This window comes from Odontesthes bonariensis, chromosome 4 (genome assembly GCF_027942865.1).
Source record: "Odontesthes bonariensis isolate fOdoBon6 chromosome 4, fOdoBon6.hap1, whole genome shotgun sequence".
Classification (NCBI taxonomy): Eukaryota; Metazoa; Chordata; class Actinopteri; order Atheriniformes; family Atherinopsidae; genus Odontesthes; species Odontesthes bonariensis.
The window spans coordinates 5908282-5934678 of NC_134509.1; the positions used below are offsets into that span (position 1 = coordinate 5908282).

At 40.3% G+C, this 26397-nt stretch overlaps 1 protein-coding gene across 4 annotated transcripts in view; it reads left to right on the forward strand.

Moving 5' to 3' along the window:
* The window catches only part of septin9b (septin 9b), a 69888-nt gene that overhangs the window by 23002 nt on the left and 20489 nt on the right, over positions 1–26397 (forward strand). The window contains exon 1 of one of the 4 annotated variants that reach the window (XM_075462621.1): positions 12472–12601. The exons of 2 other annotated variants lie outside the window; for them this stretch is intronic. In XM_075462621.1, the coding sequence (XP_075318736.1) occupies positions 12550–12601 (52 nt within the window). In that variant the 5' untranslated portion in view covers positions 12472–12549. Of the gene's footprint in view, positions 1–12471; positions 12602–17062; positions 17159–26397 lie in introns of those variants that run through there. One more of the 4 variants, XM_075462622.1, reaches the window with a different exon arrangement.

The following is a 26397-nucleotide window of genomic DNA, read 5'->3' on the forward strand; positions in this document are numbered from 1 at the left end:
CCAAAATATTATCTTAATAATGAGGTAGAATGCAACAACACAAATTTGTTTAAAAAAAAACCCAAAAAACTCCATACCCAATTCTGTGTGAAAACTGACATATACTGAACGAAAACATGTAATTATAACCTTCTTAAGGCTAAAATGTGTGAAACTATGAAGACAAGGCATGAGGCATTATGCCAGAATTTATTTGGTGGCCGGTGTTTGTGCTTTTCCAGACTCGTGACTCAGTTTTACTGTCTCTAGTTGGTATTTAGGGATTACACTCTACTTTTGACTCACAGCTGCTCAGCAGTGGGATGCTTTGGGCAGCCACCGTTCATGGGATGATGCAGAGCAACACAGATGTACTTTGGTTGAGAAAATAGTGACAAAGTAAACAACTGCCGGAAGTCAAAGTGAATCAGTTTTAAATAGACTACACTCAAATAGCAATGACTTGTTTCAGACATGAGTTAATTTGAATGGGGAAAATGCCTCTTTTCTGTGGCCCTGTTCCCCCCTGATTCTCCAAACTCAAAGCTCTCTCACTGCTTTCTGCTGTGGATAAAACATTCAATACAATTACATATTTGTCATCTGATGATGTGGTTCTAATATCAGGATTTTATTAGAACAGAATGGTTTTCTGGTTTGTTTTAAAAACAAACAGAAAAATATGTGAATGAGAGCTGCTTCATTGAGAATTTCACTTTATTGTTTTCACAAAAAAATGCAAGCATTTAACATTAGTGTTAGTCCAGTTTCTAGAAGCTCTATTTTGTATGATTATGGTCAAACTATAATGTATTTTAAAAGTCTGTTTTTTTTGGACTAGAACAATTATTTTTCTTTCTTGTGTCATGGAAATATGCTATATTTGTACTTTACACTACCCCACAAAAAAATCTAAATGAAATATCACTTTGACATGCAGTGTTTGTAAGCAAGGGACAAGATTTTGGAACCGGAACCTCTCTGATCGTAGTTTGAGTAGCACTGGACAATCTGAGCAGTCTGAGCAGTTTAATTGCATTCAGGTAAACATTTTCTGTGAAGGGCAATAGAGACTAACTGCATTGGATAAAATCAAGTCTCAAAACTCCATTTTCTATAATCACTTAATCTGTCAGTCAGGTCACAGGGGGGCTGGAGCCTATCCCAGAGGTCATCGGGCAAAAGGCAGGGTACACCATGGACAGGCTGCCAGTCCATCACAGGGCTACACAGAGACAAACAACCACACATGTGCTCACTCCTAAGGAGGATTTTAGAGACACCAATTAACCTAATATGCATGTTATTGGACAGTGGGAGGAACCCACACATTCACAGAGAGGCCCCAGCTGGGAGTTGAACCTTGAATCCTCTCACTGTGAGGTGACAGTGCTAACCACCACACCACCGTGCAGCCCTAAGTCTCAAAACTAATTTTCTTAATTAATATCAAGGCCTGGTCCTGATATCTATCTGAAACATTTACAACATGTTATGAATAGCCTATGAATTCCCCAACTGACGTTTTTGTAACATTTTACAACATTAATTCTGGTGTGCATGGATGTTCTTGGAAGTTGATTGTTGTTGATAATACAGTAGCTTGTAATTCTGGAGCGTTCTTTGATAAATTGCTCAATTCAGCCTTCAATTCTATCTTTGCTTTATTCATACATGCTAACTCTTAAAGCAAAGTGGCGCTTTGGTGCTGTGTTCACCACCTTCTGTAACTGCTTTAGCATTGACTAACCACTGTGGTGTGGCAAAGTCAGCCGTGGAAAAAGGATTAAAGTCAGTCCAAGCGACTGTCTTCAAGTCACATAAAACTAAATGACATTTTCTTATGTGACGAGGGAACAGCCAACTCAACGGGGTACATAATGCCCCATTTTTTCCCGGGATACATTGGATTAGGACTCCCCTGAACTTTGAATCCTCCTGTCCCTTCTCCACTCACACCACTACAGCAGACTGAATCAAGAAACAAGCCAGCAACTTGAGCTGCTTGTTTGATTAATCTGACGTCTGCCAGTAAAAACAAGTAACCGTGTCCTTGGAGGCTGGTCTGTCTGTAGAAAAAGCAGACTGACTGTCTGTATCTGTGGTACTTGGTGTCTCCTGTTAATATCGTAATGGAACCGGGGTGGTTTTCATGATGTGATGAAAGCCTAACCTTGCAGCGCCAGATCTGTATGGCAGTCCAGTAGTAATTAGTTATGATAGCACTGAAACTATATGCAACAGTGAATGAGGATTTGCTTTCCCACAGGATTGCATTAGTATTGTGTTAGTCTATATAATGACCTGATATAAGTATATCAGGAAAATTAGCTCAGAATTGATTATGTTGAATGATGATAATGGACAGAGACATTTTCCTGACAGTTCAAAATTTAGCTTCTCAAAACTGGAATAACACACACGGATGATGCATTAAGGGTTTGAATCGCTCCTGCAGATATACGCTCATTTAGATTCAAATGGGTCAAGGCCCCCACACATGCTCAAAAGTTCCATCTTTTTGCATTTTATCTATAAAAACAGTAAAGCGAGTATATAAATTCATACATTCATAAATATATTTACTCATGCATTCTTACTTTCATTTCTTTCTTTAGAAGCCTCAATATTTCAGAAGCTAACAAGCAACCCATTAAGTCATGTGTCAACTCGCAGCCACTTAATGTTAAAGTCTTCTATACAGATTTATGGAATTCTGTGGTTCATAAATAGGTAGCAAGATTAAGAAGAGGTTGGTAAATATCTCTCCAGAAGGATAGCTTCGGTCTCTGGGAGAGGAGATGTTGGTTAATAAAGAGTTCAGGGTTTTCGGTAGAGAATGTGAGTATCAAAACGTTTGTACTGACTAATAAATTGTTGGTTTGAGACTTGGAATAACTTCCCAGTGGTGAAACAGACTTGTATGACAGTGGGGGTGCAGAGTGGCTTTCCTTCTGCTAGTTGCTTGACGAAGCACTGGCGGTTCCAGTTATAGTCTGCCTGAAAGGTAGGTGAAAAGAGGTTGTGACAAGATCCGCAAAAACTTGACATAGACTTGAGCAACATGAAAACTTGGCCGATGCTGTACCACTTAGGAGAACAACCAACTGGTGATGAGAGGACAGATGACTGGAGCCTTTTGAGCAGTAGGCACAGGATCGGCCACCACAGGTGAGGACGATGAGTGATCAAGGCACCACTGGCTGCCACGGCGGTGTGAGCGGATTTAGAGGTGTATTTGAATATTCTCTTGATAACTGTTTCACAATTCAAAAGCTGCGTACCAAGACTTAACAAACCTGTAACTGATATTTTATGACTTGTATTGTTTTTTCTGTAGACGATATCTATGACTATCTATTGTTGCATTAGTAAAGTAAATAGCTGCAAGCTTGATACACACAAAATTACAATAAAAGAGGGGGAAACTATTTTGTACTGGCCAAATCAGTACAAAGCTATTAAATTCTCAGGAATTTTCAAATTATTCTCTTATTAAATATAATCTTCTGTTGATTTCAGGCCATAATATAATAATGTATGGTCCTGGCTGTTTTGCACTATTATTAATGTTATTAGACAAAACTCTTCACTTTATCATTGACAGATGTTTTCTTGTCAGACTCTGAACAATACCTTAGTGTCTGCGCCTGTCCCTGTGTGCCTCTGCTGCAGTATGTCACGTTGTACCTATTGTGTTTTTACTGCATATAACTATAAATCTCTCGCCTGTGTCTCTGCTAAAAATGTTACATGGTTCACCTCGAGATTATGGGGGTTGCATCAACTTATTTGTCCAGAGGGAGAGGCCCTAATAGGGGCCTAAATGAGGGGCGACCTGCCTGGGACTTGAGGTTCACCCTGCGCTGCTTAAACTCACGATCAGGAAAACTGTAACACAAAAATAAGCAACACTGCAGTCCCAGACTTGTAATCATTGTAATGTACCAGCATGTAAGTCCAAGTTATATCCAAAAGATAGATGCACACTGTTCTACTGGTAGAGAGTTAGCTGCCCTGTTGCTTTAGTTTTCTACCTTTGAAAATTGTAGTCTAAGAAGACATTTTTTATGACTGTTTTGTTGTTTTTCCTTATGACAAACAACTGTGTTTGCTCATTAAACTGCTTTCCTGCCCATTCAGTTTTTCCAGAAGGAAATGACATCACATATCATTTGTGCTCAAGCACTCGCACACAAATGCACTTGGAGTAAGCTGTGCTTCCTTCCGTGTTCTGTCAACTGTGATTGTTTCCCCTGCAGCGTGACCTCACTGCAGGGCACTTCCTCTCTCTGGGGGTCATGTGATATAAGTCAGTCAGCTTCCTAGCCTTTGCCTCTCTCTACTTTGATCTTAACTTTACAGAGAATGAGATACACCAGGATGTTTATGTAAAAGGTCAGCATGAAAAGAATCGTATGCACACATCCACAGTGTCTGAACTGCAGTTGTTAGTAGAGCACTGCTGAGCATATGCGTCATTTGGGGGTGATTAAAGTCATTCGGAGGTCATCACAGTTCAATTCAGTGAAACATAGCATATGTCATCTCAGGGATTTTACATCACAAGATCATTGAATTCTTATAGAGAGAGAGATTCAACAGCTTCGCTGTGACAATGTACTTGGGACAGGTGGGGATGAAAACATTTAACAGCAAGGGCCTGTCGTAACTCCATGTCTTCTGATAAGAAGGTTGCTCACAACTTGAACACATGGCTACGAGTTAAACAGTTATACTATATTATTTTGTATGGCCGGCTTTTGGAATTGTTTACCTTGTTTTGTGTTGCGTTTATAGTATTGAGGCACTATTTAAGATACCTTTGTTAGCACTAGCAGTACCATTAGCACTGACATGAGAAGCTGCACTTGAATAGTAGTCATTTTTCCATTCTATGTGGTGCATGTTACGACTGAACAGATCCGGTTACAAGCAACAGCAACAAGGAAACAGTTTTATTTAAAGGTATTTATTGGTCATTTTGTGTTACCTCTTCTGATGGCTGTTCTCTACCCTTTTACTTTCATGCAGTTCCTGGTCAGTCATTTAAATCAGATTGGGGAGTGTCTATGTGGTTTTATAGAGCAGGGTGGGCTGTATCATGAATAATTTCCCCCTGTACAATGCACCCTTGCACAATGGCACAAATGACACACGTCGATTTACCGGTGAACAAAATAAAACCAACCACTGGATTAATTTTTGAGTCTAAGTATCCTTCTCAGGGTGGGCAGCTCCCTACCATGACAGTTTGACACACATGCATTTTTAAACAATTTCTTACATTTGTGTTGAAATTTCCATCATTGCCACCCTGAGTTGGGTCCTTAGTATGTCAACACTTGGCTGTGTTCAAATAGTCCACTTCAAACTAAGGAGTAAGAAGTGAGTCAGCCATTTTTCTGTTCAAAATTTAGACTAAAACTTCTCATTTCCTTGTGTTTCAAGCTCATTACATGAGGGCAAATAAATAGTGTATATATGCTATATACTACATCTGTTGACATGGGACCATGCTTTGTTGCTTGGAGCCAGCACCTGTGAAGCTGATGGTGCTGCTGGTAGCTACCAAACGATAGCCTGCCCTACAGCTAGCTATCATTAGCTACAGCTAACATTGGCAGCTCTTTCTTGGGATTTTCTGACCAGTTGAGATTGCCTGTTGAGCACATTACCCCTCAGACGTCTCTACTCTGAAGTTAAAAGTCTCTTTTTCTGCCTGACCACGGGGTTTATGAGATAATTGTAAAATATCTCCAGAAATAGAACGTGGAAGTTGAATTCAGTCTCAACAGTAAACTTGTTGCTCGCTTTTTAGATATCTGCATGCCAGCCACAATAGTGAGTCAGCATGGTTCTAAAAACAATAATTTAGGAACACTTGTTTTGTTCTAACATACTTAATTGCTTTCAGTGGGTAATATCAATTCATTATTAGTCTATTGAAGACTAATATATTGTTTCAGATGAAGTTAATGCTGTTGTAAGTGGATACAGTATATGTACAGCCCTGTCCATGCACAGCCAACTCTGCAACCTACAGAATCCAAAGGATCCGCTGCCCATGTCCTGCAGACACCATCAGACATCATTGTCCAGAGATATTTTGGTGGCAACACAAAACTGAGTAGACTACCAATAGTATTGGTATTGGTGAGTAAGTGCAGGAAAAAGCAGACAAACATGTTCTGTATGTTATGGCTACAAACCTGGGATGTAAATTATGTAAAATTGTTTTAACTTAATAAAAATGACACTATAACCTGATCGTCACTTAAGCCTGGAGACACTGGAATTATTTTGACTGGCATCTGGTCCAACCCTATGTGGTCGCTAGAACAAGATAGGGAGCCTTATCCTGATAAGCAGGCCTGCTGTTCATCACCTCATCAAACACTGAAAAGAGAGCACGATCAAATGTCTATAAACAGAAAGGCTTGGCCACATGCAGTCAGAAATAGAACTCTTCTTATCACTTTTCAGGCACCATAGCAAATTTAAGACCTTTCCAGCTCCCTTGAAACCCATAGCAGAAGGATTTCTACACAAAATAAGAAGCAAGATAGTTGAGCTGGAGTCCATTTTGACACTGACAGATTGGGGTTTGGAAACAGAGAGTTGCTTTCATGTTAACACTAAAGACGAACTTCCTCCATTTAACAGCAACAAGACAGCGGTGAGGTCAGTAGACAGAGCGGCTGACCGTAAATTGTGTCCTTATCGGTGGGACGATGGGACTGGTAGGTTATCAATAGAATCACATCCAGTAACCTCATTTTGGAGCTCCTTTAGTGTTTTGTTGTGATAAGAGAGAAAAAATGTCTAACCCACTTGAAATGGATTTGCCTCTTCATCATCTGTTTTATCACTGATGGTACTTTCATAGCAGTAATGAAAGTGGAAAGGAAATCATTGTTATGCTTAGAGCTGCTTTTTGAGAAGAAATGTGTATTTAAGGGGTGTTACTGAGGAGTCACTCTACGTAGTGCCATTGTGTCTTTTCTTCCTGTTGTTATGGTGAAGAACAAAGAGATGTCTTTTCAGCCCAGCAGATGCTTCATGCAGAACTGGAATATGTCTTTGAATTGCCTAAATAAACCGACTGTCTTGAGCTCGGTTTGTTTTTGTAACTGAGGTGCAGCCATTCTTGTAGCAAGCGCAAGTAAGGCCATTAATTTTTAATTTAGATTGACCTTCTGAGAGTGGGGAGGAGGGGACTGCAGATGGAGGAGGGTGATTTGTCTCTACCTGTCCATAGGTCAAAAAAGAGCAAACACAAACACACTTTCTTTATCTCAGACCTTTTTTTGGTCTTATTTTTAGTTGTCTCTAAAAACTCCCTCACACACAAAGACACACACACACACACATGCATGCATGCACCCTCAGGCAGAGGCATATCCGAGGTCAATCCTCTCCCAGTGTAATTACTGTGGACTGATCCCAGATCATTACTCAGTGTGACCTGTCGGCTAATTACCCAGGAAACAAAAAAAACCAAAAAAAAAACCTGAGAGGCAAGAAAAGGAAGGAGAGCTTTTTTCCTACGTGCTTGTGAGGAGGTGCTGCTGCTGACTGAGGATAACATCACAGTTAAGAATCCAATGTGGGGTTTGTAGTTTTCTGGGATTTTGGATCTTTATTAATACTTTGATGATGATTTTGGTGATTCACTAAAAAAAAAACGACACAGGAGTGATGATGCAGGAGTTCTCTTGCTGAATGATCATAGATAACTGCTAAATCAAAACCACAAATGTTTTGCATAGGTTGTAAGCAAAACAGCTCTTACCTGGTCCTCTGGGATGTCTTGTGATATATTTCACCAGGATATTGGCAGCAGACCCTGTGAATCTTGAGGTTACGAGATGGGGCCTCTTCAGCTCGGTCTTGTTGAGGCTCAATAAAATTGGAATTTGGAGGCCGGGTCAACGGTTCGGCCATATAGTCCCGATGGGAGTAGCCACTGGGCATCTGTGGCTCACGGGTTAAAATGGCTGACAGTTGTGGGGGTTGGTGGTTCGATGTCTGGCTTCTGCAATCCACATGTTGAAATGTCCTTTGGCAAGATGCTGAACCCTGCATTATCCATGATGTGTTCAGCGTGTGTCTCATAGAGATTAAGCACTGCTTTGGCTTTGAATAAAAACAACTGTATATCACTACCCTGAAATCACTTTCACATACACCTGACTTGTGCCAACTCTTTCTCATCCTGCTCAGCTTTTGAAGAAGTCACAGGGGATGAGGTAGTAGTGTTGAATATCAATTGGACGCTAAGAGAAATAATGGCTATCTCCTCAGATGATGGCCTTTTACTGGGAGAGCACAGATTCTCAAATAAAACGACCTCCTATCATCTTTTACGAAGCTCTTTCCTCGAACTCCCTGGAAAACGTACTGTGGTTAAGGAAAGGTGATCGGAGAAATTCATAAGGATTTAGGAAAAGACAGCCTCACTGCAGTGATAATCTGACCACACTTACTTGGTGTGGGTCTACAGCACTGAAATTATGGCTGTTCAATAAATATTTAACAAAAAGTTCTTTAGATACTTTGTTTTGATGTTATCGCTTTGTTATACAGAAGCTATATCATATATATCAAAATTGTATAAAAATATACAGATTATCTTGAATCAATGTTTAAAAAAAAAGGAAAGAAAAGTGCGAAAAAGCCAAACATGTCACAGGCTGTTTACACTCACCCTCCTTTATTCACGCAAATCTAAGTTAGTTTGACAGGTTGAATATGTTCAAGTCTCGCTTTAAAAGTTACAGCAGCAAAGAATTGTGGGACAGAATTGTTTCCTTTCCTTCAAGAAGGATGGTCCAATGTTTCCAAGACATAACAAAGAAAACGCTGAAGCTCCTCTCCTTAGGATTTAGAGAATTTGATGAGCTCCTATCATGGCTGCTCCTTAGAGTATGGGTCATTTCTCAAAAAAGACTATTCGACCTGACACGGGTATTTTTGACTTGAAGTCAGTGAGCCTCCAGTCTGTAACATCTGTTATCTCAGTTGCCTTGCAGTATAAGTGAAAGTCACTTCTCATTGTATTGATTATGATTTTCACTGTTCCTGTACCAGGCCACCAGGAGGCAGTGTATGATAGATAAAAGCCGGTTTTAGACTGTGTGGTTGTCAAATAAAATATAGCTGCATTTCTTCCTTTTTATATTCAACTTCATACACAGTGAAAATGCAACATGTTACCCTCAGTATCACAGTGTTTTCCTTCATGGCTCGGGCTTGATGAAGAAAACAGCTCCAGGAATAGAAACTTGGACCACAGAAGTGTAGTCAGAGAAGAAAAGCATCGGCACGGTTATCACTTTTTTCTGTATACATCCGCTGAAAGTTTTTAACGCTCCTCTATATCACAAGGACAGACATATTTAAGACACTGCTTTTCAGCTCTTTGAAGTCTGCAGACACTGGCAAGACTTAGGATGAAATTCTTTTCTTGTTTGTAATGAACATCTTACTCTGAAGGACGGGGGTGGAACTCACTAATGGGAAAGGGACAGCCCTTCTAACCCAGATAAATAGACACGTATACACACACAGAGTTCCACTCTGTCCCAGATAAGGCTTTCGGAAGTTTGAGTTTACTTTGAGCATCTGGGGGAAGTCAAGGGTCAAAGAAGTTTCCCACCACTGCAGAGAGACCTTTGTCCCTTTCAGTCACACTGCCAAATCCCATAACTGCGGCAAACACTCCCTTCATTCAGTTTTTCCAGCCTAAAGTGGTCCTAAACACACAAAATCCACCTTTTAAGTGTATTTGAAAAAAGTTGTGCACATTCAAGCACACACAAATTCGCCTGTCTGTTGGCAACATTTTCTCTTCCTTTAGCAGGTTTTTGATAAGGCCATAACTTTGACATGCACCCATGCGTGTCAATCTCATCTTGAGATGAAAGATAGTTGGACGAAGGTCATCTGCGCCTGATGGGGCAAAGCAAGATCATTTTGTCCATTAAAGTAATTTAACTCCATGTGATCTCTGCTGTTTATCCAGATATGAGACTGTGCTGTTTTGCTTTGTCCAAGAAACAAGCGGAAAATTATGCCTCTTATCTTCACTATGAAAATCAGTTGAAAAAAGACAAAACAAATAACATCTTGACTCCTTAGTGATCACCAAGTTTGAACATATTTCGACTTCTGAACTGAGTGAAAATTTAGATGAGTGTAGATTTACATCTCGGGAAGTTTCCATCAAGAAAGATACATATGAAGTAATTTTCTTCTCAGTGTTCTCAGCTGATGAATTTCCCCCCGCTGGTTGGCAGAAAAACATACTAGAATTGTGTTTGTCAGTGTGTGTGTGTGTGTGTGTGTGTGTGTGTGGACAGACATATGGTCTTCTGTGTCACATTCCTGCCATCTGCAGAAACCAGTAGACGAGGGAGGAGAGGGACTTTTGTGAGGGTACAGGCTTAAACTTTACGTTGCACCAGATACAGTACCTTCATTTCTTTGTATTTTGCTTCCAAATACTTTCTTTTAATCCTTTAAAGTGTTAGTGATCAATAATCGTCCGGGTTCTGAGGGATTATAAAAGTTTTCCTTTGGACATTGGCTGCTTTTTCCTTCATTCTTAGTCCAGTCCAAGCTGACCCTTTTCAGAGGAATGTGTTTTTGTTTATTAAGCCACTTAACATTGACATATGAATGATTCAAGGGAAAGGCAACTTAAAGGATGAACCAGTGTTGCGTCTACCCATAACAGGTAACTTGTATCTTTTGGCGATTTATTACAAGCAGCTTGTCGACAAATTCTGTTCCCAATTCATTAGCCACATCTACGCAAAAGGCCAAAGATGACACAGTTTAAGAGGCATAGAGTTTTTCTTTTTTGTTAAACCAAGGCAATTTTTAGCTATTAGCTGACAGCTTGGCATAGCCTTGCATTGTGTGGAGTGAATCTTCAAGATATTTAAAGAAACTAGACAATTGGAGGACAAAAGAAGAAGCAGGCCTAAAAAACTATCTACAGCAGGTGAACAGTTTCTGGATGTGATGTTCTTCAGAAAGGGCAAACATTCAATCCAATTCAATTTCAGTTCAATTTACTGAAGCCTTATCAGAAATGGTCTGGTCATGGAAGGGTGGCTGTCAAGAAACTATTCTTAAGGAAGGGAAATAGCCTTTTCTGGCTGATACATGCCGAATGTCACATGAACTGGACTGAAAAGCAGTGGTAACAGGTCTTATAGAGGGATGAATCCTCCCCAGAGCCCGGACCTCAACATTAAAACTCATTAGATCTGTACAAACTTGGTTTTTACCTGTCTCTGTGGTCAAACAGACCAGTGCAACAGAACAGGTTCGTGTGACAAGACTGTTTGTTGATGCACCAATAACAAAGATGAAGGCTAACTAACTAGTTTGTGTAGATGGCTGAATTTTAGTAGAATACATTTCCCTGCATTAAACTCATTGCCATTAATTCATCTATAAATAATCATAATCATAATTCAGCACTCTTACTTTTAATACCCTACGGATTATCGCTTTAGATTGCCTTGGAAGTACTTTGCAAGTATGCTGCCTAGGTTGCCTCACTGATGGCTAGCAGAGCTAAGAATTACCAAGCAGTGTTTTATCAAATCATTATGGCTCCTCAGCTCTTAACTTAATCAGAACTGGCGCAGAATTTAAAAGCAGTGATCTGGGAGTGAATCTTATGCTGTAACAGATATTTGCATCTGCAATTTAGGGATTTAGATCCTTTGCCAGCAGCTTTGTAGTAATCCAGCAATGATCTTTATGTAAAGAGAAATGTCATCATCTCTTTGACAAAAGACCCGTCAGTGGAGTTTGGAGGAACTCCTGGTGAACCTTCCCCCACCTGCCTGGATGGTGTGAAACAGTTGGTGATCCTACACAGCAGACTGCCCATATCAACATCACTTGGGAAAAGGGAGGCAGATGGATGAAAAAATTTCACAACTGAATGGGGCAGCGGTAACTTGTCTCTGATGAGTTGTTACACAAATTTAAATTCACTACTGGGTGATGTGTTTGTTGTTCAATCCTGACAAAGTCTCAGTTAAAAAAATCATGGTGGATGATCTGTAAAAGCCCAAGTTCTTCCTCTGTTATTACCCGCCTCCTGCTCTCTGTGTTTTTGGGGTTTCTATCAGAGATAATTAGCGCCAAAACTGGGTTAAATGTTTCTGGAAGACATGCAGCAACTGCACAGATAGTTTAATCACAGAGCTGCTTCAGTTTTCTCTTCTTTTTTTGGGGACTTGAGTCATCCTCAGCCCCCGCAGATCCAGCGAGGTGGCCAGGGATTCCCCAGAAGGCTGATCCCATGGAGTCACTGTTTATTGTTCAGTGGGGAAGGCATTGACAACACAAACATCATGAGAAAGATCCTAGAGTCTGTGTGCGTGCGCGCGTGTGTGTCCACTGGAAAGGGTAGTTAGTTCGAATAGCTCTTGTTCAACTACAGATCTGTGGAGAATTTACTAGCAGCTGCTGCAGTGAAAAAAACAGTAAAGCTGGAGATTTAAGCAAGAGAGACGTAACAGAAAGGGACTAAGAAGAGAGATGACTTCTGCTTGCAGTGAGATATACAGCAACCACGGGACGGACATCCTTTGTGAGTATCTGTTTGGTCGTTGTCGTTTGTTGCGGTAGAGTAGGAAAACAGAGGACAAAAACTGTCGACTTCCCAATGAGGTGGAACAAATCAAGGCAGATAGGGATATGAATAATAATAAATCCACTGACAGATGTGTTTTACCCTTTTTTTAAATCTCTATTCAATCATATTTTAGTATCAAACCTGCTCATGAGACACTGTTCCGCACTTTATCTTGACATTCTTGTTTCAGTGACTTGTACTACAGAAACAGCTTTTCACCACAGGGTCTCTGTGACTGAGTTGTAAAGAAAACTTTTTTTTAAAACTCATGACAGACGAAAGTTAAAGGGAAAGGCTGCAATTTTTCAAAAGTCTTTCTAAGTCTATTGATCTCTTAGTACAAGGTAGTCCAGCAGCTGAGAAAACGTTGGTGGCTTAAAACAGACAGAAAAAACACCCAAGCCAGACTCTTCCCCATAAATAAATACTCAGACCACCAAATCTGCTCAGCTTATCTATCTTCTCTGGGGTCATCATATAAAAACAGCAAAAAGCTGATAGAAAAAGCAAACACAGGCCCGAGTTGTTGAAACATTGTGATAAAATCTCCAAAAAGGTACTTCAAGAATAAACCAGGAGAAGTGAAGTATTTTACTGTCGAGTGAAGTAGCTCCGGATATACGTATGAGTGTTTTCAGCCAAAGAGGATGAAGCTGAGTCCTGGGGGCCACTACGGGGTGTCCTCACTCACCACACATGCTGTCTCCATTTGCACCACAGGGAGCAGAGAAACCGCAGCAGAAAAACACAACAGGAAGTCTCTAACAGACCCAGCTATCTTCTCTGTAGATATCCAGGCCAAGCCAGATGTTCTTCCTCTTTCCCGCTTCTCCCTCTTGCGCCTCTCTTTTCCAGCCACCCCCATCCTTGTCTCCGCCTCCTTGTTTTATCTCTTTCTTCCTGTCTCCTCTTTCCTCTACATCCTTCCTTCTCTCTGCTCACTGCCTTCCCCCATGTTCTCTCCCACTCTCTGCGAAGATGTGTCCCTGAGTCACTTGAGCTGCTGAGTCACGGAGGTGACTCTTTTAATCAGCTCCATATGAGCTCGGCGCTGATTGTGTGGCCCACAGCAATCATCCCTGACCTTTGGGCCAATTACAGATTCAGCCTATTGGCCTTATAGTTTGCCTTTTATCGTAGTAGTCTGGGGTTTCGTCTTTAGCTGACAGGATTTGATGATGTGAACTAAATTAGCTACTATGTCAAATAGGGAAAAAAAACACAACTAAAATTTCTTAATTTGAGCATTCTCCCGAAATGGTTTCAGTGTTTGTGCTCAAAATATAAAGACATGCACATATCTTACAGTATTTCAAGATTTAGATTAAGATCGCCTACATTGTTTTCAAATATATTTTGCACACCCTCTGCTCAAACATGCCTTTTAGGTTTTTTGCAGGCCTATCTTAACATACAGCAGATTTCTTATTTGATCTTCTGTTCCCACCGGAAAGGGCAGCTTCAGACACTGTTGTGTCATAAGGTTCTGAGAACATTGCTTCTTGTCTTGTGACAACTTTATGGAAATCGTTTTTCTTTGATGTACCGAGACATACGACAGACATTTGTCAAAAGTTGCCACTCCAAAAAGAGTATCTTTCATGCTTGTGTGACAGTGAATACCGTTTAATGTTGTCATGTGTCCACATTTAGAGTTGGAAAATTTGAGATTTTTAACATGCTTATTTAAAGAAAAACTCATTTGGAGAGAAGGATCCCACTCGCTGATGAAACACTGACAAATTACAGGGGGAACCAAGAGGCTGCAGATGATGGGTTTCTACTCAGACACAACCCAGAAGTTTATAAGAAAGATTGTCTGCTCAGCTGGCTTTTACTTTGTTTGATACTCTAAAACAATGAATTTCAAATCAGTTTAATGCAAATTTACTCTGAGTTACATGAAGTTTGTGGTAAAAATTTACTTGAGATGCCTTAACAAGCATGTAATTGGAAAAAACAGACAAAGAAAAAAGGATGGAAATGGAAACTTTTAACAGCAATGTTCAAATAGTGTGAAGATTACCTGCTGCACACACACTTTTATTAAGTCACTCTCAAAACAAAATCACAGCCAAGAGAAATGATTCAGTTCTAGTAATGAGAGGAAGGAAGCGTTTCTGCTGAATGCTATAACCTCTCTCAGACCTTAAGCCTGTGCACTGATGGAAAAAAAAAAAACTTAATCTGTAGGCTATCAGCACAGGAACAAATAAATCACTCACTTCTTCCTGTCACTCAAATCCTTTGTGAATCAAAATCGTTTCTTGTTCTTTGATCAGAAAATTTATTACTAGAAGATGTCTCTTCACATGTCGACTGTTGTATCTTGTATTTGGATTTGAGACTCACTCTGTGTGGATAGCTGTGGGACGGGAAGCAGGAGTGATGGAGATTTCCAGGGAACATTTGGGATTTGGGTTCAGTTTAATTTGTGTTGCTGCCAATATTGAATTTAGTGCAGCTTTACTAAGTCAAGATGGCTATGTTAGACTTTTAGGCACTCCTCTCTTAAAGGGATAGTAGCTTGTTGAGAGTTAGATTGAAAGACTGATACCACTCTTGTGCGTGTCCCTTAAATGTGAGCTGAGACTAGTTAGCTTAGTTAGCATAAAAGCTGGAAGCTAATTTTGGCTACACTCAAATGTAAATTAATTGACTTGGTGAATAGCTTCCAAAAGATGCAAGTGACAAATGTAACGTATTCAGTTTGGGAACTTTCGTTTAGATGTTTTGCATTTTGGACTTTGTCATCTTGGTTTTTGAATTTTGATCTGATTCCAACAGAAAATCCATTGACTCCATCCAAGCCATGACAGTAGTGACTTGATATTCACAAAGTAGTCACAGCCTAAAGCGCCATTTTTTTTTATAGTGCTAAAGAGATAAAGCTAGCAACTGAGAGACCACAACTTATGCATTAGTTTCACGTCCCAATTTAATGTATAAAGTCAATTGTTGCAGCCCTGACTTGTGGTATAATCATTGTTTAATGTCACAGACTCAATATTAAACCAGCTTCATGTTTCAATTAGATTTTATCAGTAAGTTTAATTCTCAAGAACTAGCTAGGACGGAAACATTGAATCATCAAGTTGGCTTACTTGCACATTAACAATCCCAGTTAACATAATATAAACCACTGTAAACTCAAACTGGAATTGATTATTGAGCTTTAGTGGTGTGATAAGTATTTCTTTTTCTTGGAAAGATCTTGGCTTGAAGTTTTCACGCAATGCTAGCTGTCTTTACACCATTTTACGCTGTGCTACGCTATGGGGCCCCGGTAGCTCCAGATATAGTGGTTGTCTGCCAATTGGAAGGACCATGGGGCGATTTTTGGCTTCACAGATCCCTACACTGTCTCCGATAAATGGTAAATGGACTGTACTTATTTAGCGCTTTTCTAGTTGACCACTCAAAGCACTTTTACAATATAAGCCACATTCACCCAGTCACCAATACTCATACAGCAGGTCTTTTTATACAGTGTTACAGGCTATATAGTGCTTTTTTCCCCCTCTATCACACACATTCACTCACTGATGGACCAATCAGTAGACTAAGTGGGCTTCACGGTTGTGCCCAAGGACATTTTGACATGTGGTTGAGTCGACCACCAACGTTCCAATGTTCCTGAGCTACAGCCACCTCCAAGGGGTACATCAGTGTGTCAATAAAAGTGAGAAAAAGCACTTTGTAGCCTGTAACACTGTGTAGACTAAGAAGTGCTCTTTGAGTGTGTTTGCAAATAAGTGAATGTGGCTTGTAGTATTCTAAGAGCTTTAAGTGCTCAGATAGACTAGAAAAGTGCTATATAAATACACCCCATTTTAGTTCAAAATGTTTAGTAGCATTGTCAACAGTTAAGCGCATTTAGAAATTATTCTTTTATGATGCATTACTTCTCTATTTAGAATTGATTTGTGTTAAGTCATGAGTTTGGTCATGTGTCAAGCACAACTTGAGGGATGGTGACGTGTGTTTTTGTGTGTCTTGGACAGAAAGAGTAAGCGACTCTTGAGGACTGAAGGAGAAAGACAAACAAATATTTGTAGTTTTTGCAGACGTACGCTCACAAACGTATGATTTAAAACCCTCCTCTCTGAAAAAAAGCAGTGGGAGGGAGGGAACAGATGGAAACACTCAAGAGCAGGGTAGAAGGATATTATCATCTTGTCTTGTACAAACACACAGACACACACTGATATTGTATTTTATTTGTATTTTCTACGTGGCCATAAACACACACACAGCTTTTTCTCAAGTGGGGTTACTTAAGCGCACGTGGTGTGGGTCATATCCACAATGTTCTCCATTCACTTTCTCTGAATGAGGGGTGTGACTGCAGAATGTCTTCCAAGCCACTTGGGATGGCAGTCACATGACCATCTGTGGGCGTGGCCAGGGAGGCAGCAGCAGGCTTGCTTGGCCCAGCCTCACCAGCTGGAGCTGTAATTGAGAGAGGAAAAGAGTGAGAGAGGAAGAAAGAGAAGGAGAGGAAAGGGTTGGGTGAGTTGTCAATTCTTATGTTTGCTGTGCACTTTCTGTCTTATAGTAAGAGTTTGGGGAAATTTTAAGGAAAGGAGGAAAAGTAATGTTTGAAAAGGGAGGAAGAAAAATGCTGAGGAGTACTGGAATTGGTGTTTTAAGGCTTTTACTTGTCAGAGTTAGTTTGCCAGGTGTCTGGAAGTTTTTTTCGCCTGAGAGGTGGAGATTTAGCATGTTTTGGCAGATCTGTAGAGAGTCCCCCAATTTAGTTTGACAGCTTTATACTTACTAAAATATCTGCTCCTTTTCTTCCTTATTGTTCAACCACTGGGGATCGTTGTGGGGGGTATCACCCCCTTTTCCCCCCTCCTCAGTTTCCCCCTCCCCTCTCCTGTTCTTTCTTCCTTTCCCACCCATTGTGCCCTCAGCTCTGAGGCATGCGTGGATAGTCAATCTCCCAAAATGAGGCAGAGTGTTGACCAATCACAATAGCCCCTCTTACTCTTCAAATTTTTTTGTCTCCATGGCTGTCTGTAGTACGGTTCTCTTCTTTAGCTTCACCTCTCATGGCAACAGCCAGAGTTTTCAGGCTGCGTTAGATCCAGTACACTGGATTAGCCACACACCAGTGGACCCTAGCTGTTTTGATGTGATTTAATTTTGACAATCCAATGTGTCTGTTCTGTGAAAGGTCTGTTGCTTAGTAAAAGGGGAGTTAAAAGAGTCGAGCAGGTCATATTTTGAATTTTAGAGTTGCTCTCCCGCGGAAAGATCACCTATCTCCTAATTCCTGTCAGTTGTATCTGGTGGGAGGAAAATTAGGTTGTGGTCAATCACTTAGCTTCAAGCCCTGGAGGCCAAACTGACTTTTGAAATATTATCTATCTCCCATGTGTTCAGTGCATCACAGGGTCTACTTTTTTATCCAGTTTGGATTATTGACGGATATATGGAATCTACACCAAGACACCCCAGTCAAGCCTTAGCTACAATCTTTCTCTTTTAAAATCAAATCATATTCCAGAGGTGCTTTTAACCTCACATGTGCAAAACTGCACTTGCACGCAGCCCCTAAGTCCCATTGGCAGTGCACAACACTAACGGAGCATATGTTGTCATTTACATGTGTGCTTTTACAATTAGATTAGACTAATTAGATTAGCTTCTTGATTAATAAGTATTTTAATCACCACTGATAAACACTTCATGATGATTGTTCAGGGCCAGCAGCATTAAATGAATACTGACTTTAGTTTTTTTGTTTTCTTTTTTTGCCCTGAAATCAGAAGTCTAATATTTTAAACCTACTTTTGCTGGTTTACACATTGATTTCAAACTTGAGTCTTGAAAGGGAAATTCAGCTGTGTATATGCTTAACGTCCTGTTGCCGTCATGTTGGACATTAATCACACTTTAGGTGTTATTGACCAAAGAATTTGCCTGCAGGCAAAGGAGAGGCGTGAACATGTTTTACAGTAACAACTTGACTGACTGAGGATGCTCTTTCCTATATTCCAGTCAGTTTTTCTAGCCTTTAAGCTAGGTTTGTTTAAAGTTCTCAGTAGACTTGTAGTTTCTTTTCCTTTCAGTTCTTTTGGTTTGCTTGCAGTTTTTGTAGTCAGAGGACACTATTCTGTTGACCGATCCCCTACTGCTTATCTCTTTAGCCACCCGCAGGAGACATTTTCTGCTCTACACGGATGTCATGGCCGGGAGGAAGTCAGACATGTCACGTCCTTTCAGAGGTGACAGCTCGTTGGCTTGCCAACACTAGCGGGGGGCGAGGCAGAACATGCCACTTTGCGGTGGTCTCTTCTACTACACTCTGACAGTATAACTAAATAATTATGGGTCATCTGTCAACTTTTGATTCTGGGATTGTGACTGGAAGTAACAGCATCTGGTCTTTGGCATGTGGACAAATGCCTTGTGGTTATTTAAATCAGGATTGGTTTTCCTGTTGTAAAATATGTTACAAACTAAGCAATTTTAAATGCCAACGGATACTTTGTCAAACAAATACTCACATAGCTATAAATAAGTTTAGTTATGGGCATCTTTAACCATTTTTAAACCCACTGCACATCTGCTAACATCTCACTTTTGAATGCTGTGGGAACGTGTTTATTCATCATTCAATTCCACATCAGGTTTTTCTGGTTTCAGCACTGATGGGAACACACATTTGGGTGAGTATGCAAAATTTAAATCAGGGTGCTGCACTCTGGGCTCAAAATGTGGGCATTGCTCACTCTCACTTTACATGTAACGTCACACAGAGTCGAGCATCAAAAGAGACGAGATTGATTATTTCTACCTGAATGCCAGACATTTGGCAGCTCATTCTGTGTCCTGCTGTGTGTCTGCAAAAATGAATGAACTAGACCGGTTAATTTTAGAAAGTCGGCATTGCAAGACCCTGTGATCCAACAAAACAGCCTATAGGATATAGGATGTGATCCTTGTATTGTTGTAGTTACAGGCTTATCCCCTGAGAGGTAGCGTTAGTTACTCAACCAATTCTAAATACGTTCTAACCCTTACGGCAATGAGGATACACATGCTGGCAAGTGTAAAACGGCCATCTGAGTACAACACATGCTGAATGATAGTTTCTTCTCACACCCTTGTGCGTCTCTTTTTCTGTTTATGCCTGCCATCAAAGTGACAGACTTGCTTAAGAATGGGCGGACGAGTAGAGAAACGTTTTGCTGAACAGTGACCACACTTATTAGAATTATATTGAAACATAAACCAAAAGGTAATTGTTTTATTTTCACCCACACTCGGGCATCTAAAGGGTATGATGTGGAGAAAAAGTACGATCCTAAAGTAGGCTACAGAGGTCCTGTCTGAACAGTGTGATGCCTCTTGCTTCTTGTCATACATGACTGCGGACCATTCAGAATTAAAATATTTGAAAAAGTTGCCTGCTTTCCCACTTCATAAGTGGGGGTTTCTTGATTTACTGCACCATGGGCTGTGTTTGTCCTCTACCCTATACCAGCTTCCCCAGCTGCAGCTGTTAGCTGGTTCTGCGGCGGGACCCTCCTAGTTTCCCTTCCATGTTTCTCAGAACGGTTTAAGTTTTGAGTTACGAGTGTGGTCAGCTGGCTCTCACAATGGTACTCAGCACCACAGTGTCTTCCATGCTGATTTGAGCTTCGCCGTTTCATTTTCTCAGTGTCTACTTACAAATATTAATCCAAACCGTGCTCAGTCTTGTTGAGATTTTCAGCTCGTCTCTCTCATTGTAACTCTCCTCTCTTGCAGTGCCCTTAACCTCAATGACCCTCCACATGGAGCTCCCTCTCTTTGTCTCTCCTCTGTCTTTCAGAGGTGTTTTTAAGACTGGTCATTATTTACTCTGCCAGAAGTTTTTAAGTGGCGAGCTGTACTTCAACACTGAGCAGCACCATCTGCTTTGCTCCACATTAGGCCAAGGGTTGCATTCTCAAGGGGCTGTCACAAGAGACAACACTGAAAGATGAAGTTGGCCAGTTGCATTCTTCAGACCTTTTTTTTTTCCCCCCAAGTGCCACTTTCTGTTTGTGCCAACACTGACTTCACACAGGCTGATCGTCTTACAAGGAGCTGTTATCACAGACAAACACTGTGGGATTATTAATAATATTATTCCTTTGGTTTTAGAGTTTGAATGGGGGATTCAATGAGAGGGATTTCAACGGTTCTTTCTCACTACCTACTTCAGTCTTTGCATTATGTTATTCCCATCAAATTCAACATACACATTCTCCTGAAAGCATGCAAATGCCCTCAAAGTGAAGTCATTATGCGAAAAATGTGAGATAGTGTAGCCAAACCACATGGGAAGGGGCTTTTAAAGGAATCAGATCTGCAAAGCTAGGATAATAAACCATATCATACCAATCATATTTTAAAGCTCTGTCACAATATTAGGCTTCATTCCAATCAATTTAGTCACATCTATCTTATCGGTTTGAATCTATTGCAGTCGACATTCTTGCAAATGTTGCCCTAATTGAAACACTATACTATACCGTGCCACCTAAACTATACAGTATTGGGGTAATTTCTTATTTCCAGGTGGGAAAAACAGCTAACATAGGAATGCAGTTGGTATTGAATAAATCACTGAGATGAATGGTGTTATGTTTCACATGCACATGTGTAGTAGGATGAGACTGCTTCTCCTTTAATTCTTTCTGACATTGCTCATAAAACTATTCCATAAACTAAAGGAGGATACTAAATTGAGCATATTCATCCTTTATTCATGTGACACGCTTCTGACTGTCAGTCAGCTCCTGTGCTGCTCTCCTCTTGCTGGACTATCCATCCAAATCCAGACAGCAGCAGACATAAAACTTAATGAGCTCTTCCTCTTCAGAGAGAGCCACCAAACGGCTGGTTTAAATGCCATCTCCAGTTTAATGGAGAGGGAAAGGAGAGGAGACGAAAGGAAAGGAAAATAAATTTGCTGCAGCTCATGGACACCGTCATTTTAAAAGAATAACAAAGCAGTCCAAATAGCAGAAAGTGTTTAAGAACTGCCAGTAACACTGTATGAGTGAAAAAACAGACATGTCTTCTTTTCCCAAAGCTCAACCCTATGACACAACGAGAAAAAAGAACCCATGAGCCTGGTTTACAAACACCAGACCTCAATCGACGAGAACACATTATTTGAGTAATGTTACATCAAAAACAAAGTGACTTCACAATGAAAAAAAACAATGAAGCTATTGGTACAGTGTGCCAGTTTTTTCTAACTTAGCTCTGATTGCCAGAAATCGGACAGGTTTTCTTTGGGGTGAACAACACAGCCGATGACCTTGGTAACTGAAAACACTGAAAATGTCTTAGTGGGCAAGACCTGGACATTTGGTGAGGTTTTGTAGAGTTCCCCAGAAATCAAGTCATGATTTGTTAATTTGTTAAGCCTCTTAATCTGATTACTGACTTTGGCATACTGATGTACCTCCGTGCAACAAAGTTTGGCTCTGTGAACCCTTCCGCAGGAAATGTGAGCATATAGTTTATTGTTGAGCTCTCATTTATTTGCAGTTGTGTCCTCATGACAAAAACAGGCTTTTCCAAACAATTAATCTTGAAGCTAATGCATGTCAATGTAGGACTTTTATGGTGGTGAAATTTGAGTCATTTTTTGAATATGGAACTGAAAACAGATTATGGTCGAATATAGAATCCTACTACATTAAGCAGTTCCCTATGTCACATCATTGATTTCCTGTTATTTCTGTCTCTACTTCGATCTTCTGGTCCTTCTCCTGTCTTCTTTCCCTTCCTGTAGCATATTTACGAACGTTTTCGGGGGCTGGATGGAGTTTAACAATAACACATTAAAACGTTCTTATATAATTTAAAGCAGGGCTGAAAAGTGGTGACGTGGTTTTTCGTGGATAAATGAAAACCAAGTGTCTTTGGTTTCACAAGCCTTCTCAGGAAAACAACCATGGCTTTGTTTCTGGCGGTGGCATGGTCAGGTTTCACTCTGTTATTATTAAATGCAGGGTCAGACGTGATGTGCCTGACGGGACTTTAATGAAGGACTTGAGAGGGGAGTGTTGAGTTGTGTGTGAATGTGGAATGGGAAGCGGATTCTATATAACAGAAAACAGACAATTATATCTGATCCGAGGAGAGACCTGTATGTCAGTTGTGCAGAGGGGTTAGATTGCAGGCCATTGAGGGGAAGTCGGTTTAATGCCTCAGAATAGTGGTTAATGTCTGTCAGCTAAATGGGTACATTTTGCACTGAAATCTTTCTGAAATTTTAGCATGACCTATGACGGTTAACGCAACACTGTAGAAGTTGGATCTTGTACACTGTCACTTTTGTTTTTGCCAAAAATGTATTCTTTTCACAGGATATTGTGTTTCCAAAGTCCTCCACAGTCACATTGACACAGTAATAATCCATCTTTTCTTATCTTAACTTTTCTTCACTTTGCTTAGCTTAGTTTAGCTTTGCTTTGTTTGGCTTATCTTACCTTATTTTAGCTTACCTTTGCTTAGCTTGGCTTGGCCTAGCTTAATTTAGCTTATCTATTCTTTTAGTTTTACTGTGTACTCATTTAATTGTGACAGTGATGAAAATAATTATAAAAATGAATCAAGCCCATGCAGCAAAAATGGTTTGGCCCAATACATACCAAAATCAGTCATGCCAGAAGAAATAATTCAGCCCAGATATAATACGAGTCATGCTCATGAGTTGGCCTAAGTACACTGGCTCAGGTCCATTATTCTGAAACTAGGCCAGGTCTGTATTTTGCCAAAATTCAGGTCACCACAAATGGTCCATAATTAGTCAGAATGTGGTCAAGTTTGACAGCTTTTAGCCCAGATCCAAGCCGATTTGGTTGTTGTTGTACCAACCCATGTGTTGTTAGGGCGCATTTTTGCCACACAATACATTCTGGGCCAGTGGAAACTGTATAACTGAATAGGAGTACTGTATTCATATAATTGATTTTCACATTGATACTTCCCCTGGGAAACCAGAAATTTGGAGAAAAAAAAAATTGAATGAATAAATGAAAAAACTTAAGTGTTTTAGCCCAAAATATTATGCCTTCCCAAACCTAAGTAGTTACTTCCAGTGCTCAAACCTCACCAGAAAATTGTGTAACCCAACCCTAACACAGTGGCTGCGATGTGTAAACAACAATTTAGGTTGAAAGAATGGAATAAATTTATTTTAAAAAAGGAAATTTGACCTTATCAAGGTCTCGAGCTGGTGTCACCTGCCACTCCATCTCCTTACCCCGAATGAGTCCTTTGTTTCTAATTAACATTCCCAATGTTACATCACCAAAAAAAAGCCAAATAATTCTGGCCTGGTCTGACTAATCTTTGATTTTAGCCGCTGCCAGAAGCCATATCAAGCACAGTGGCCCCTCTCTGACCCCTATTTTAACACCTCTCTGAAAAACAGTCTGGTGGTAAGTAGTTGCAGCACATACAGACTTTAGCTAGCTCTTGCTGGAACATTACCCTAAAATATAATTAATCCACTTGGCTCTTACATCCTCTGAGGCTGGGGGTACATGTAAGATGCATGTTCCTCAGTAAAACTTTCAACCAAAGTTATATACTTGCTGTCTTTTGCTGGTGACTCCAGACACCCCCAATATATGCTCCAAATTTAAATTATTATTATTTTTTTACATAAAATATGTCTCTTTTAAGCTTCAAATAAAACTAACCAATATGACATGACCGTGACATCATCAGGGTCTTTTCTCTGAAAAAAAGATGATGCATCTTATGCCATAAGTAGTGTTTTATGCAGAGAATAAATTGATCCTAAAATGTGGATTAGGTAACGTATGCCTTTAACTTATACAAACTGTTTCAGTGCAGATGTGAATGTTGTGGTTTGTGTGCTGTGAAATCCTCGGTGACAAACAGGAAACCATGCATCTACCAGACAAGACTAGCTTAAACTCATTCTTATAGTGCATTGCCTGTTCCTCATGCAATGCACTATAAATGAAAACTCTTGTCACCACCAAACAACAGTAAAATAGATTTGGGGGGAAACTGTGCAGACCCTGTACAAACAACAAGATGGCGTCTTGGAGAATATATGGTCACATGTGCAAATATAAGGGGTAAAACTGCCCTCGTTTGAAAATACACAACTTGTGACCTGCGTAAACTCTTTGAAGGGATCAGTTCATTCATGCAAAGAAAACGGCTAACCTCCAATGTCCATTCATTCATTCATTCATTCATTCATTCATCCATTCATTCATTAAACACAGTTCTGAGATCAGCTAATCTTTATGTGGTGCTTTTGTGCGTGATGAGGCAAAGAGAAGAAAACTCTTCATTCGTAACACCTGTTTGCATTTTATGAAACTGTGTTTTTTTTTTTATAAGAGAGTCATGGCAGGAAGATTAAAGACATGGTATTAGAGACACGTTTTCTGCTTTCGGGGTCAGCATACGTCCCGTGATGCACCTGTTTGATCCTGTGTCCAGGTCAGTTTCCCATGCATCTTGGAGTTTCACGTGTCTGATACATTGCTCCTTCTTGGTGCATCTGTTGAATCATTCTCAATCGAGAAGAGTTCGGATTCGACTGTCGAGGGTCTCAGTCGCCATCCCACTCGTGTATTCAGTAGATTTATTTTGAGGTTCTCTGTAAAATCTAGTTTGCTGGGGCAAAGGTTGTGATCAAAACGCATCTGTCAGAACTGTCTCTTGTAAAGCTCATTAATAATTATTTTTAGAAAAAAAAAAGGGAAGGAAGGAAAGAAAAAAACGCTGGGGTGCCATCTTCAGAAAACTGTGCTACTGGAACTGAAAGCGCCTTAGCTTGACCATGTGAGGAGAAGTGAAGATTAAAGCAGAAGGGTAGGTGTCACCACGCCTGAGTGTTTGCCTCTGTGAAAGCATTGAAAGAGAGAAGCTTTATAGGGATGCTATTGAGGGTTGGGACAGTGCATCTTGGCTGCGGACCTGTAGATCAGCTCTAATGTCATTAGAGCTGATCATTGCCTTTTGGATTCAGGGTTATGCGGTTCATGTGCAGGGTTAGCCAAATGATACCCCATGACAGTGGAAACATTTGCAAACACACACTAAAGATGAATTGATCCAAATACCTTAGGATTATCTCATCCAAGACACGGCAGTTTTGTGTTGGGTTTCTTTGACGACAGCAATTCTGCATTAAATCAACTTGTGCTCACCGTAATGCAGTGCTAACAGAAGGTTTACATTACAGCACGAGCCGAACGCAACTCCTGAAATGTCATGTTGGCTTCTTCTTTTTTTTTTTTTTTCTGACAAAACGAATGTCCTACGAGGGAAATTGCATCTTGATTTCAGGAAAATGTTGTGTAAAAGTCAAACCTTTTATGGTGATCATTTACAGATTGATGACGGGGGATTTGGTTTGTTTTAGGTGAGCCACATGTGGTACCACAGCACAGTTAATCAATTAACCGTTAGACTGTCAGAGAACTGAAATGTAGAAGGACTGATGGATACTGCCGAGACTGCTGAAGGTGTGGTACAATTCTTTATGGTCCAAAAGGGGAACTCTTTTGTCTTGTTTGGATTCGAAGAAAAGGGTGTTGAGTTCACAGGCATTCAGCTTTGGATTTTTTGGGACGTGAAAGTGTGGAGGAGTTTGGGATTGTGATGTCAATGCGTATTGATGTAATGTGTGAGGTAGAGAAGTCTGTGATTTAGGAACAGTTGCAGATTTGTGCACTCTGACAACAAAGTAGTTGAGCTTA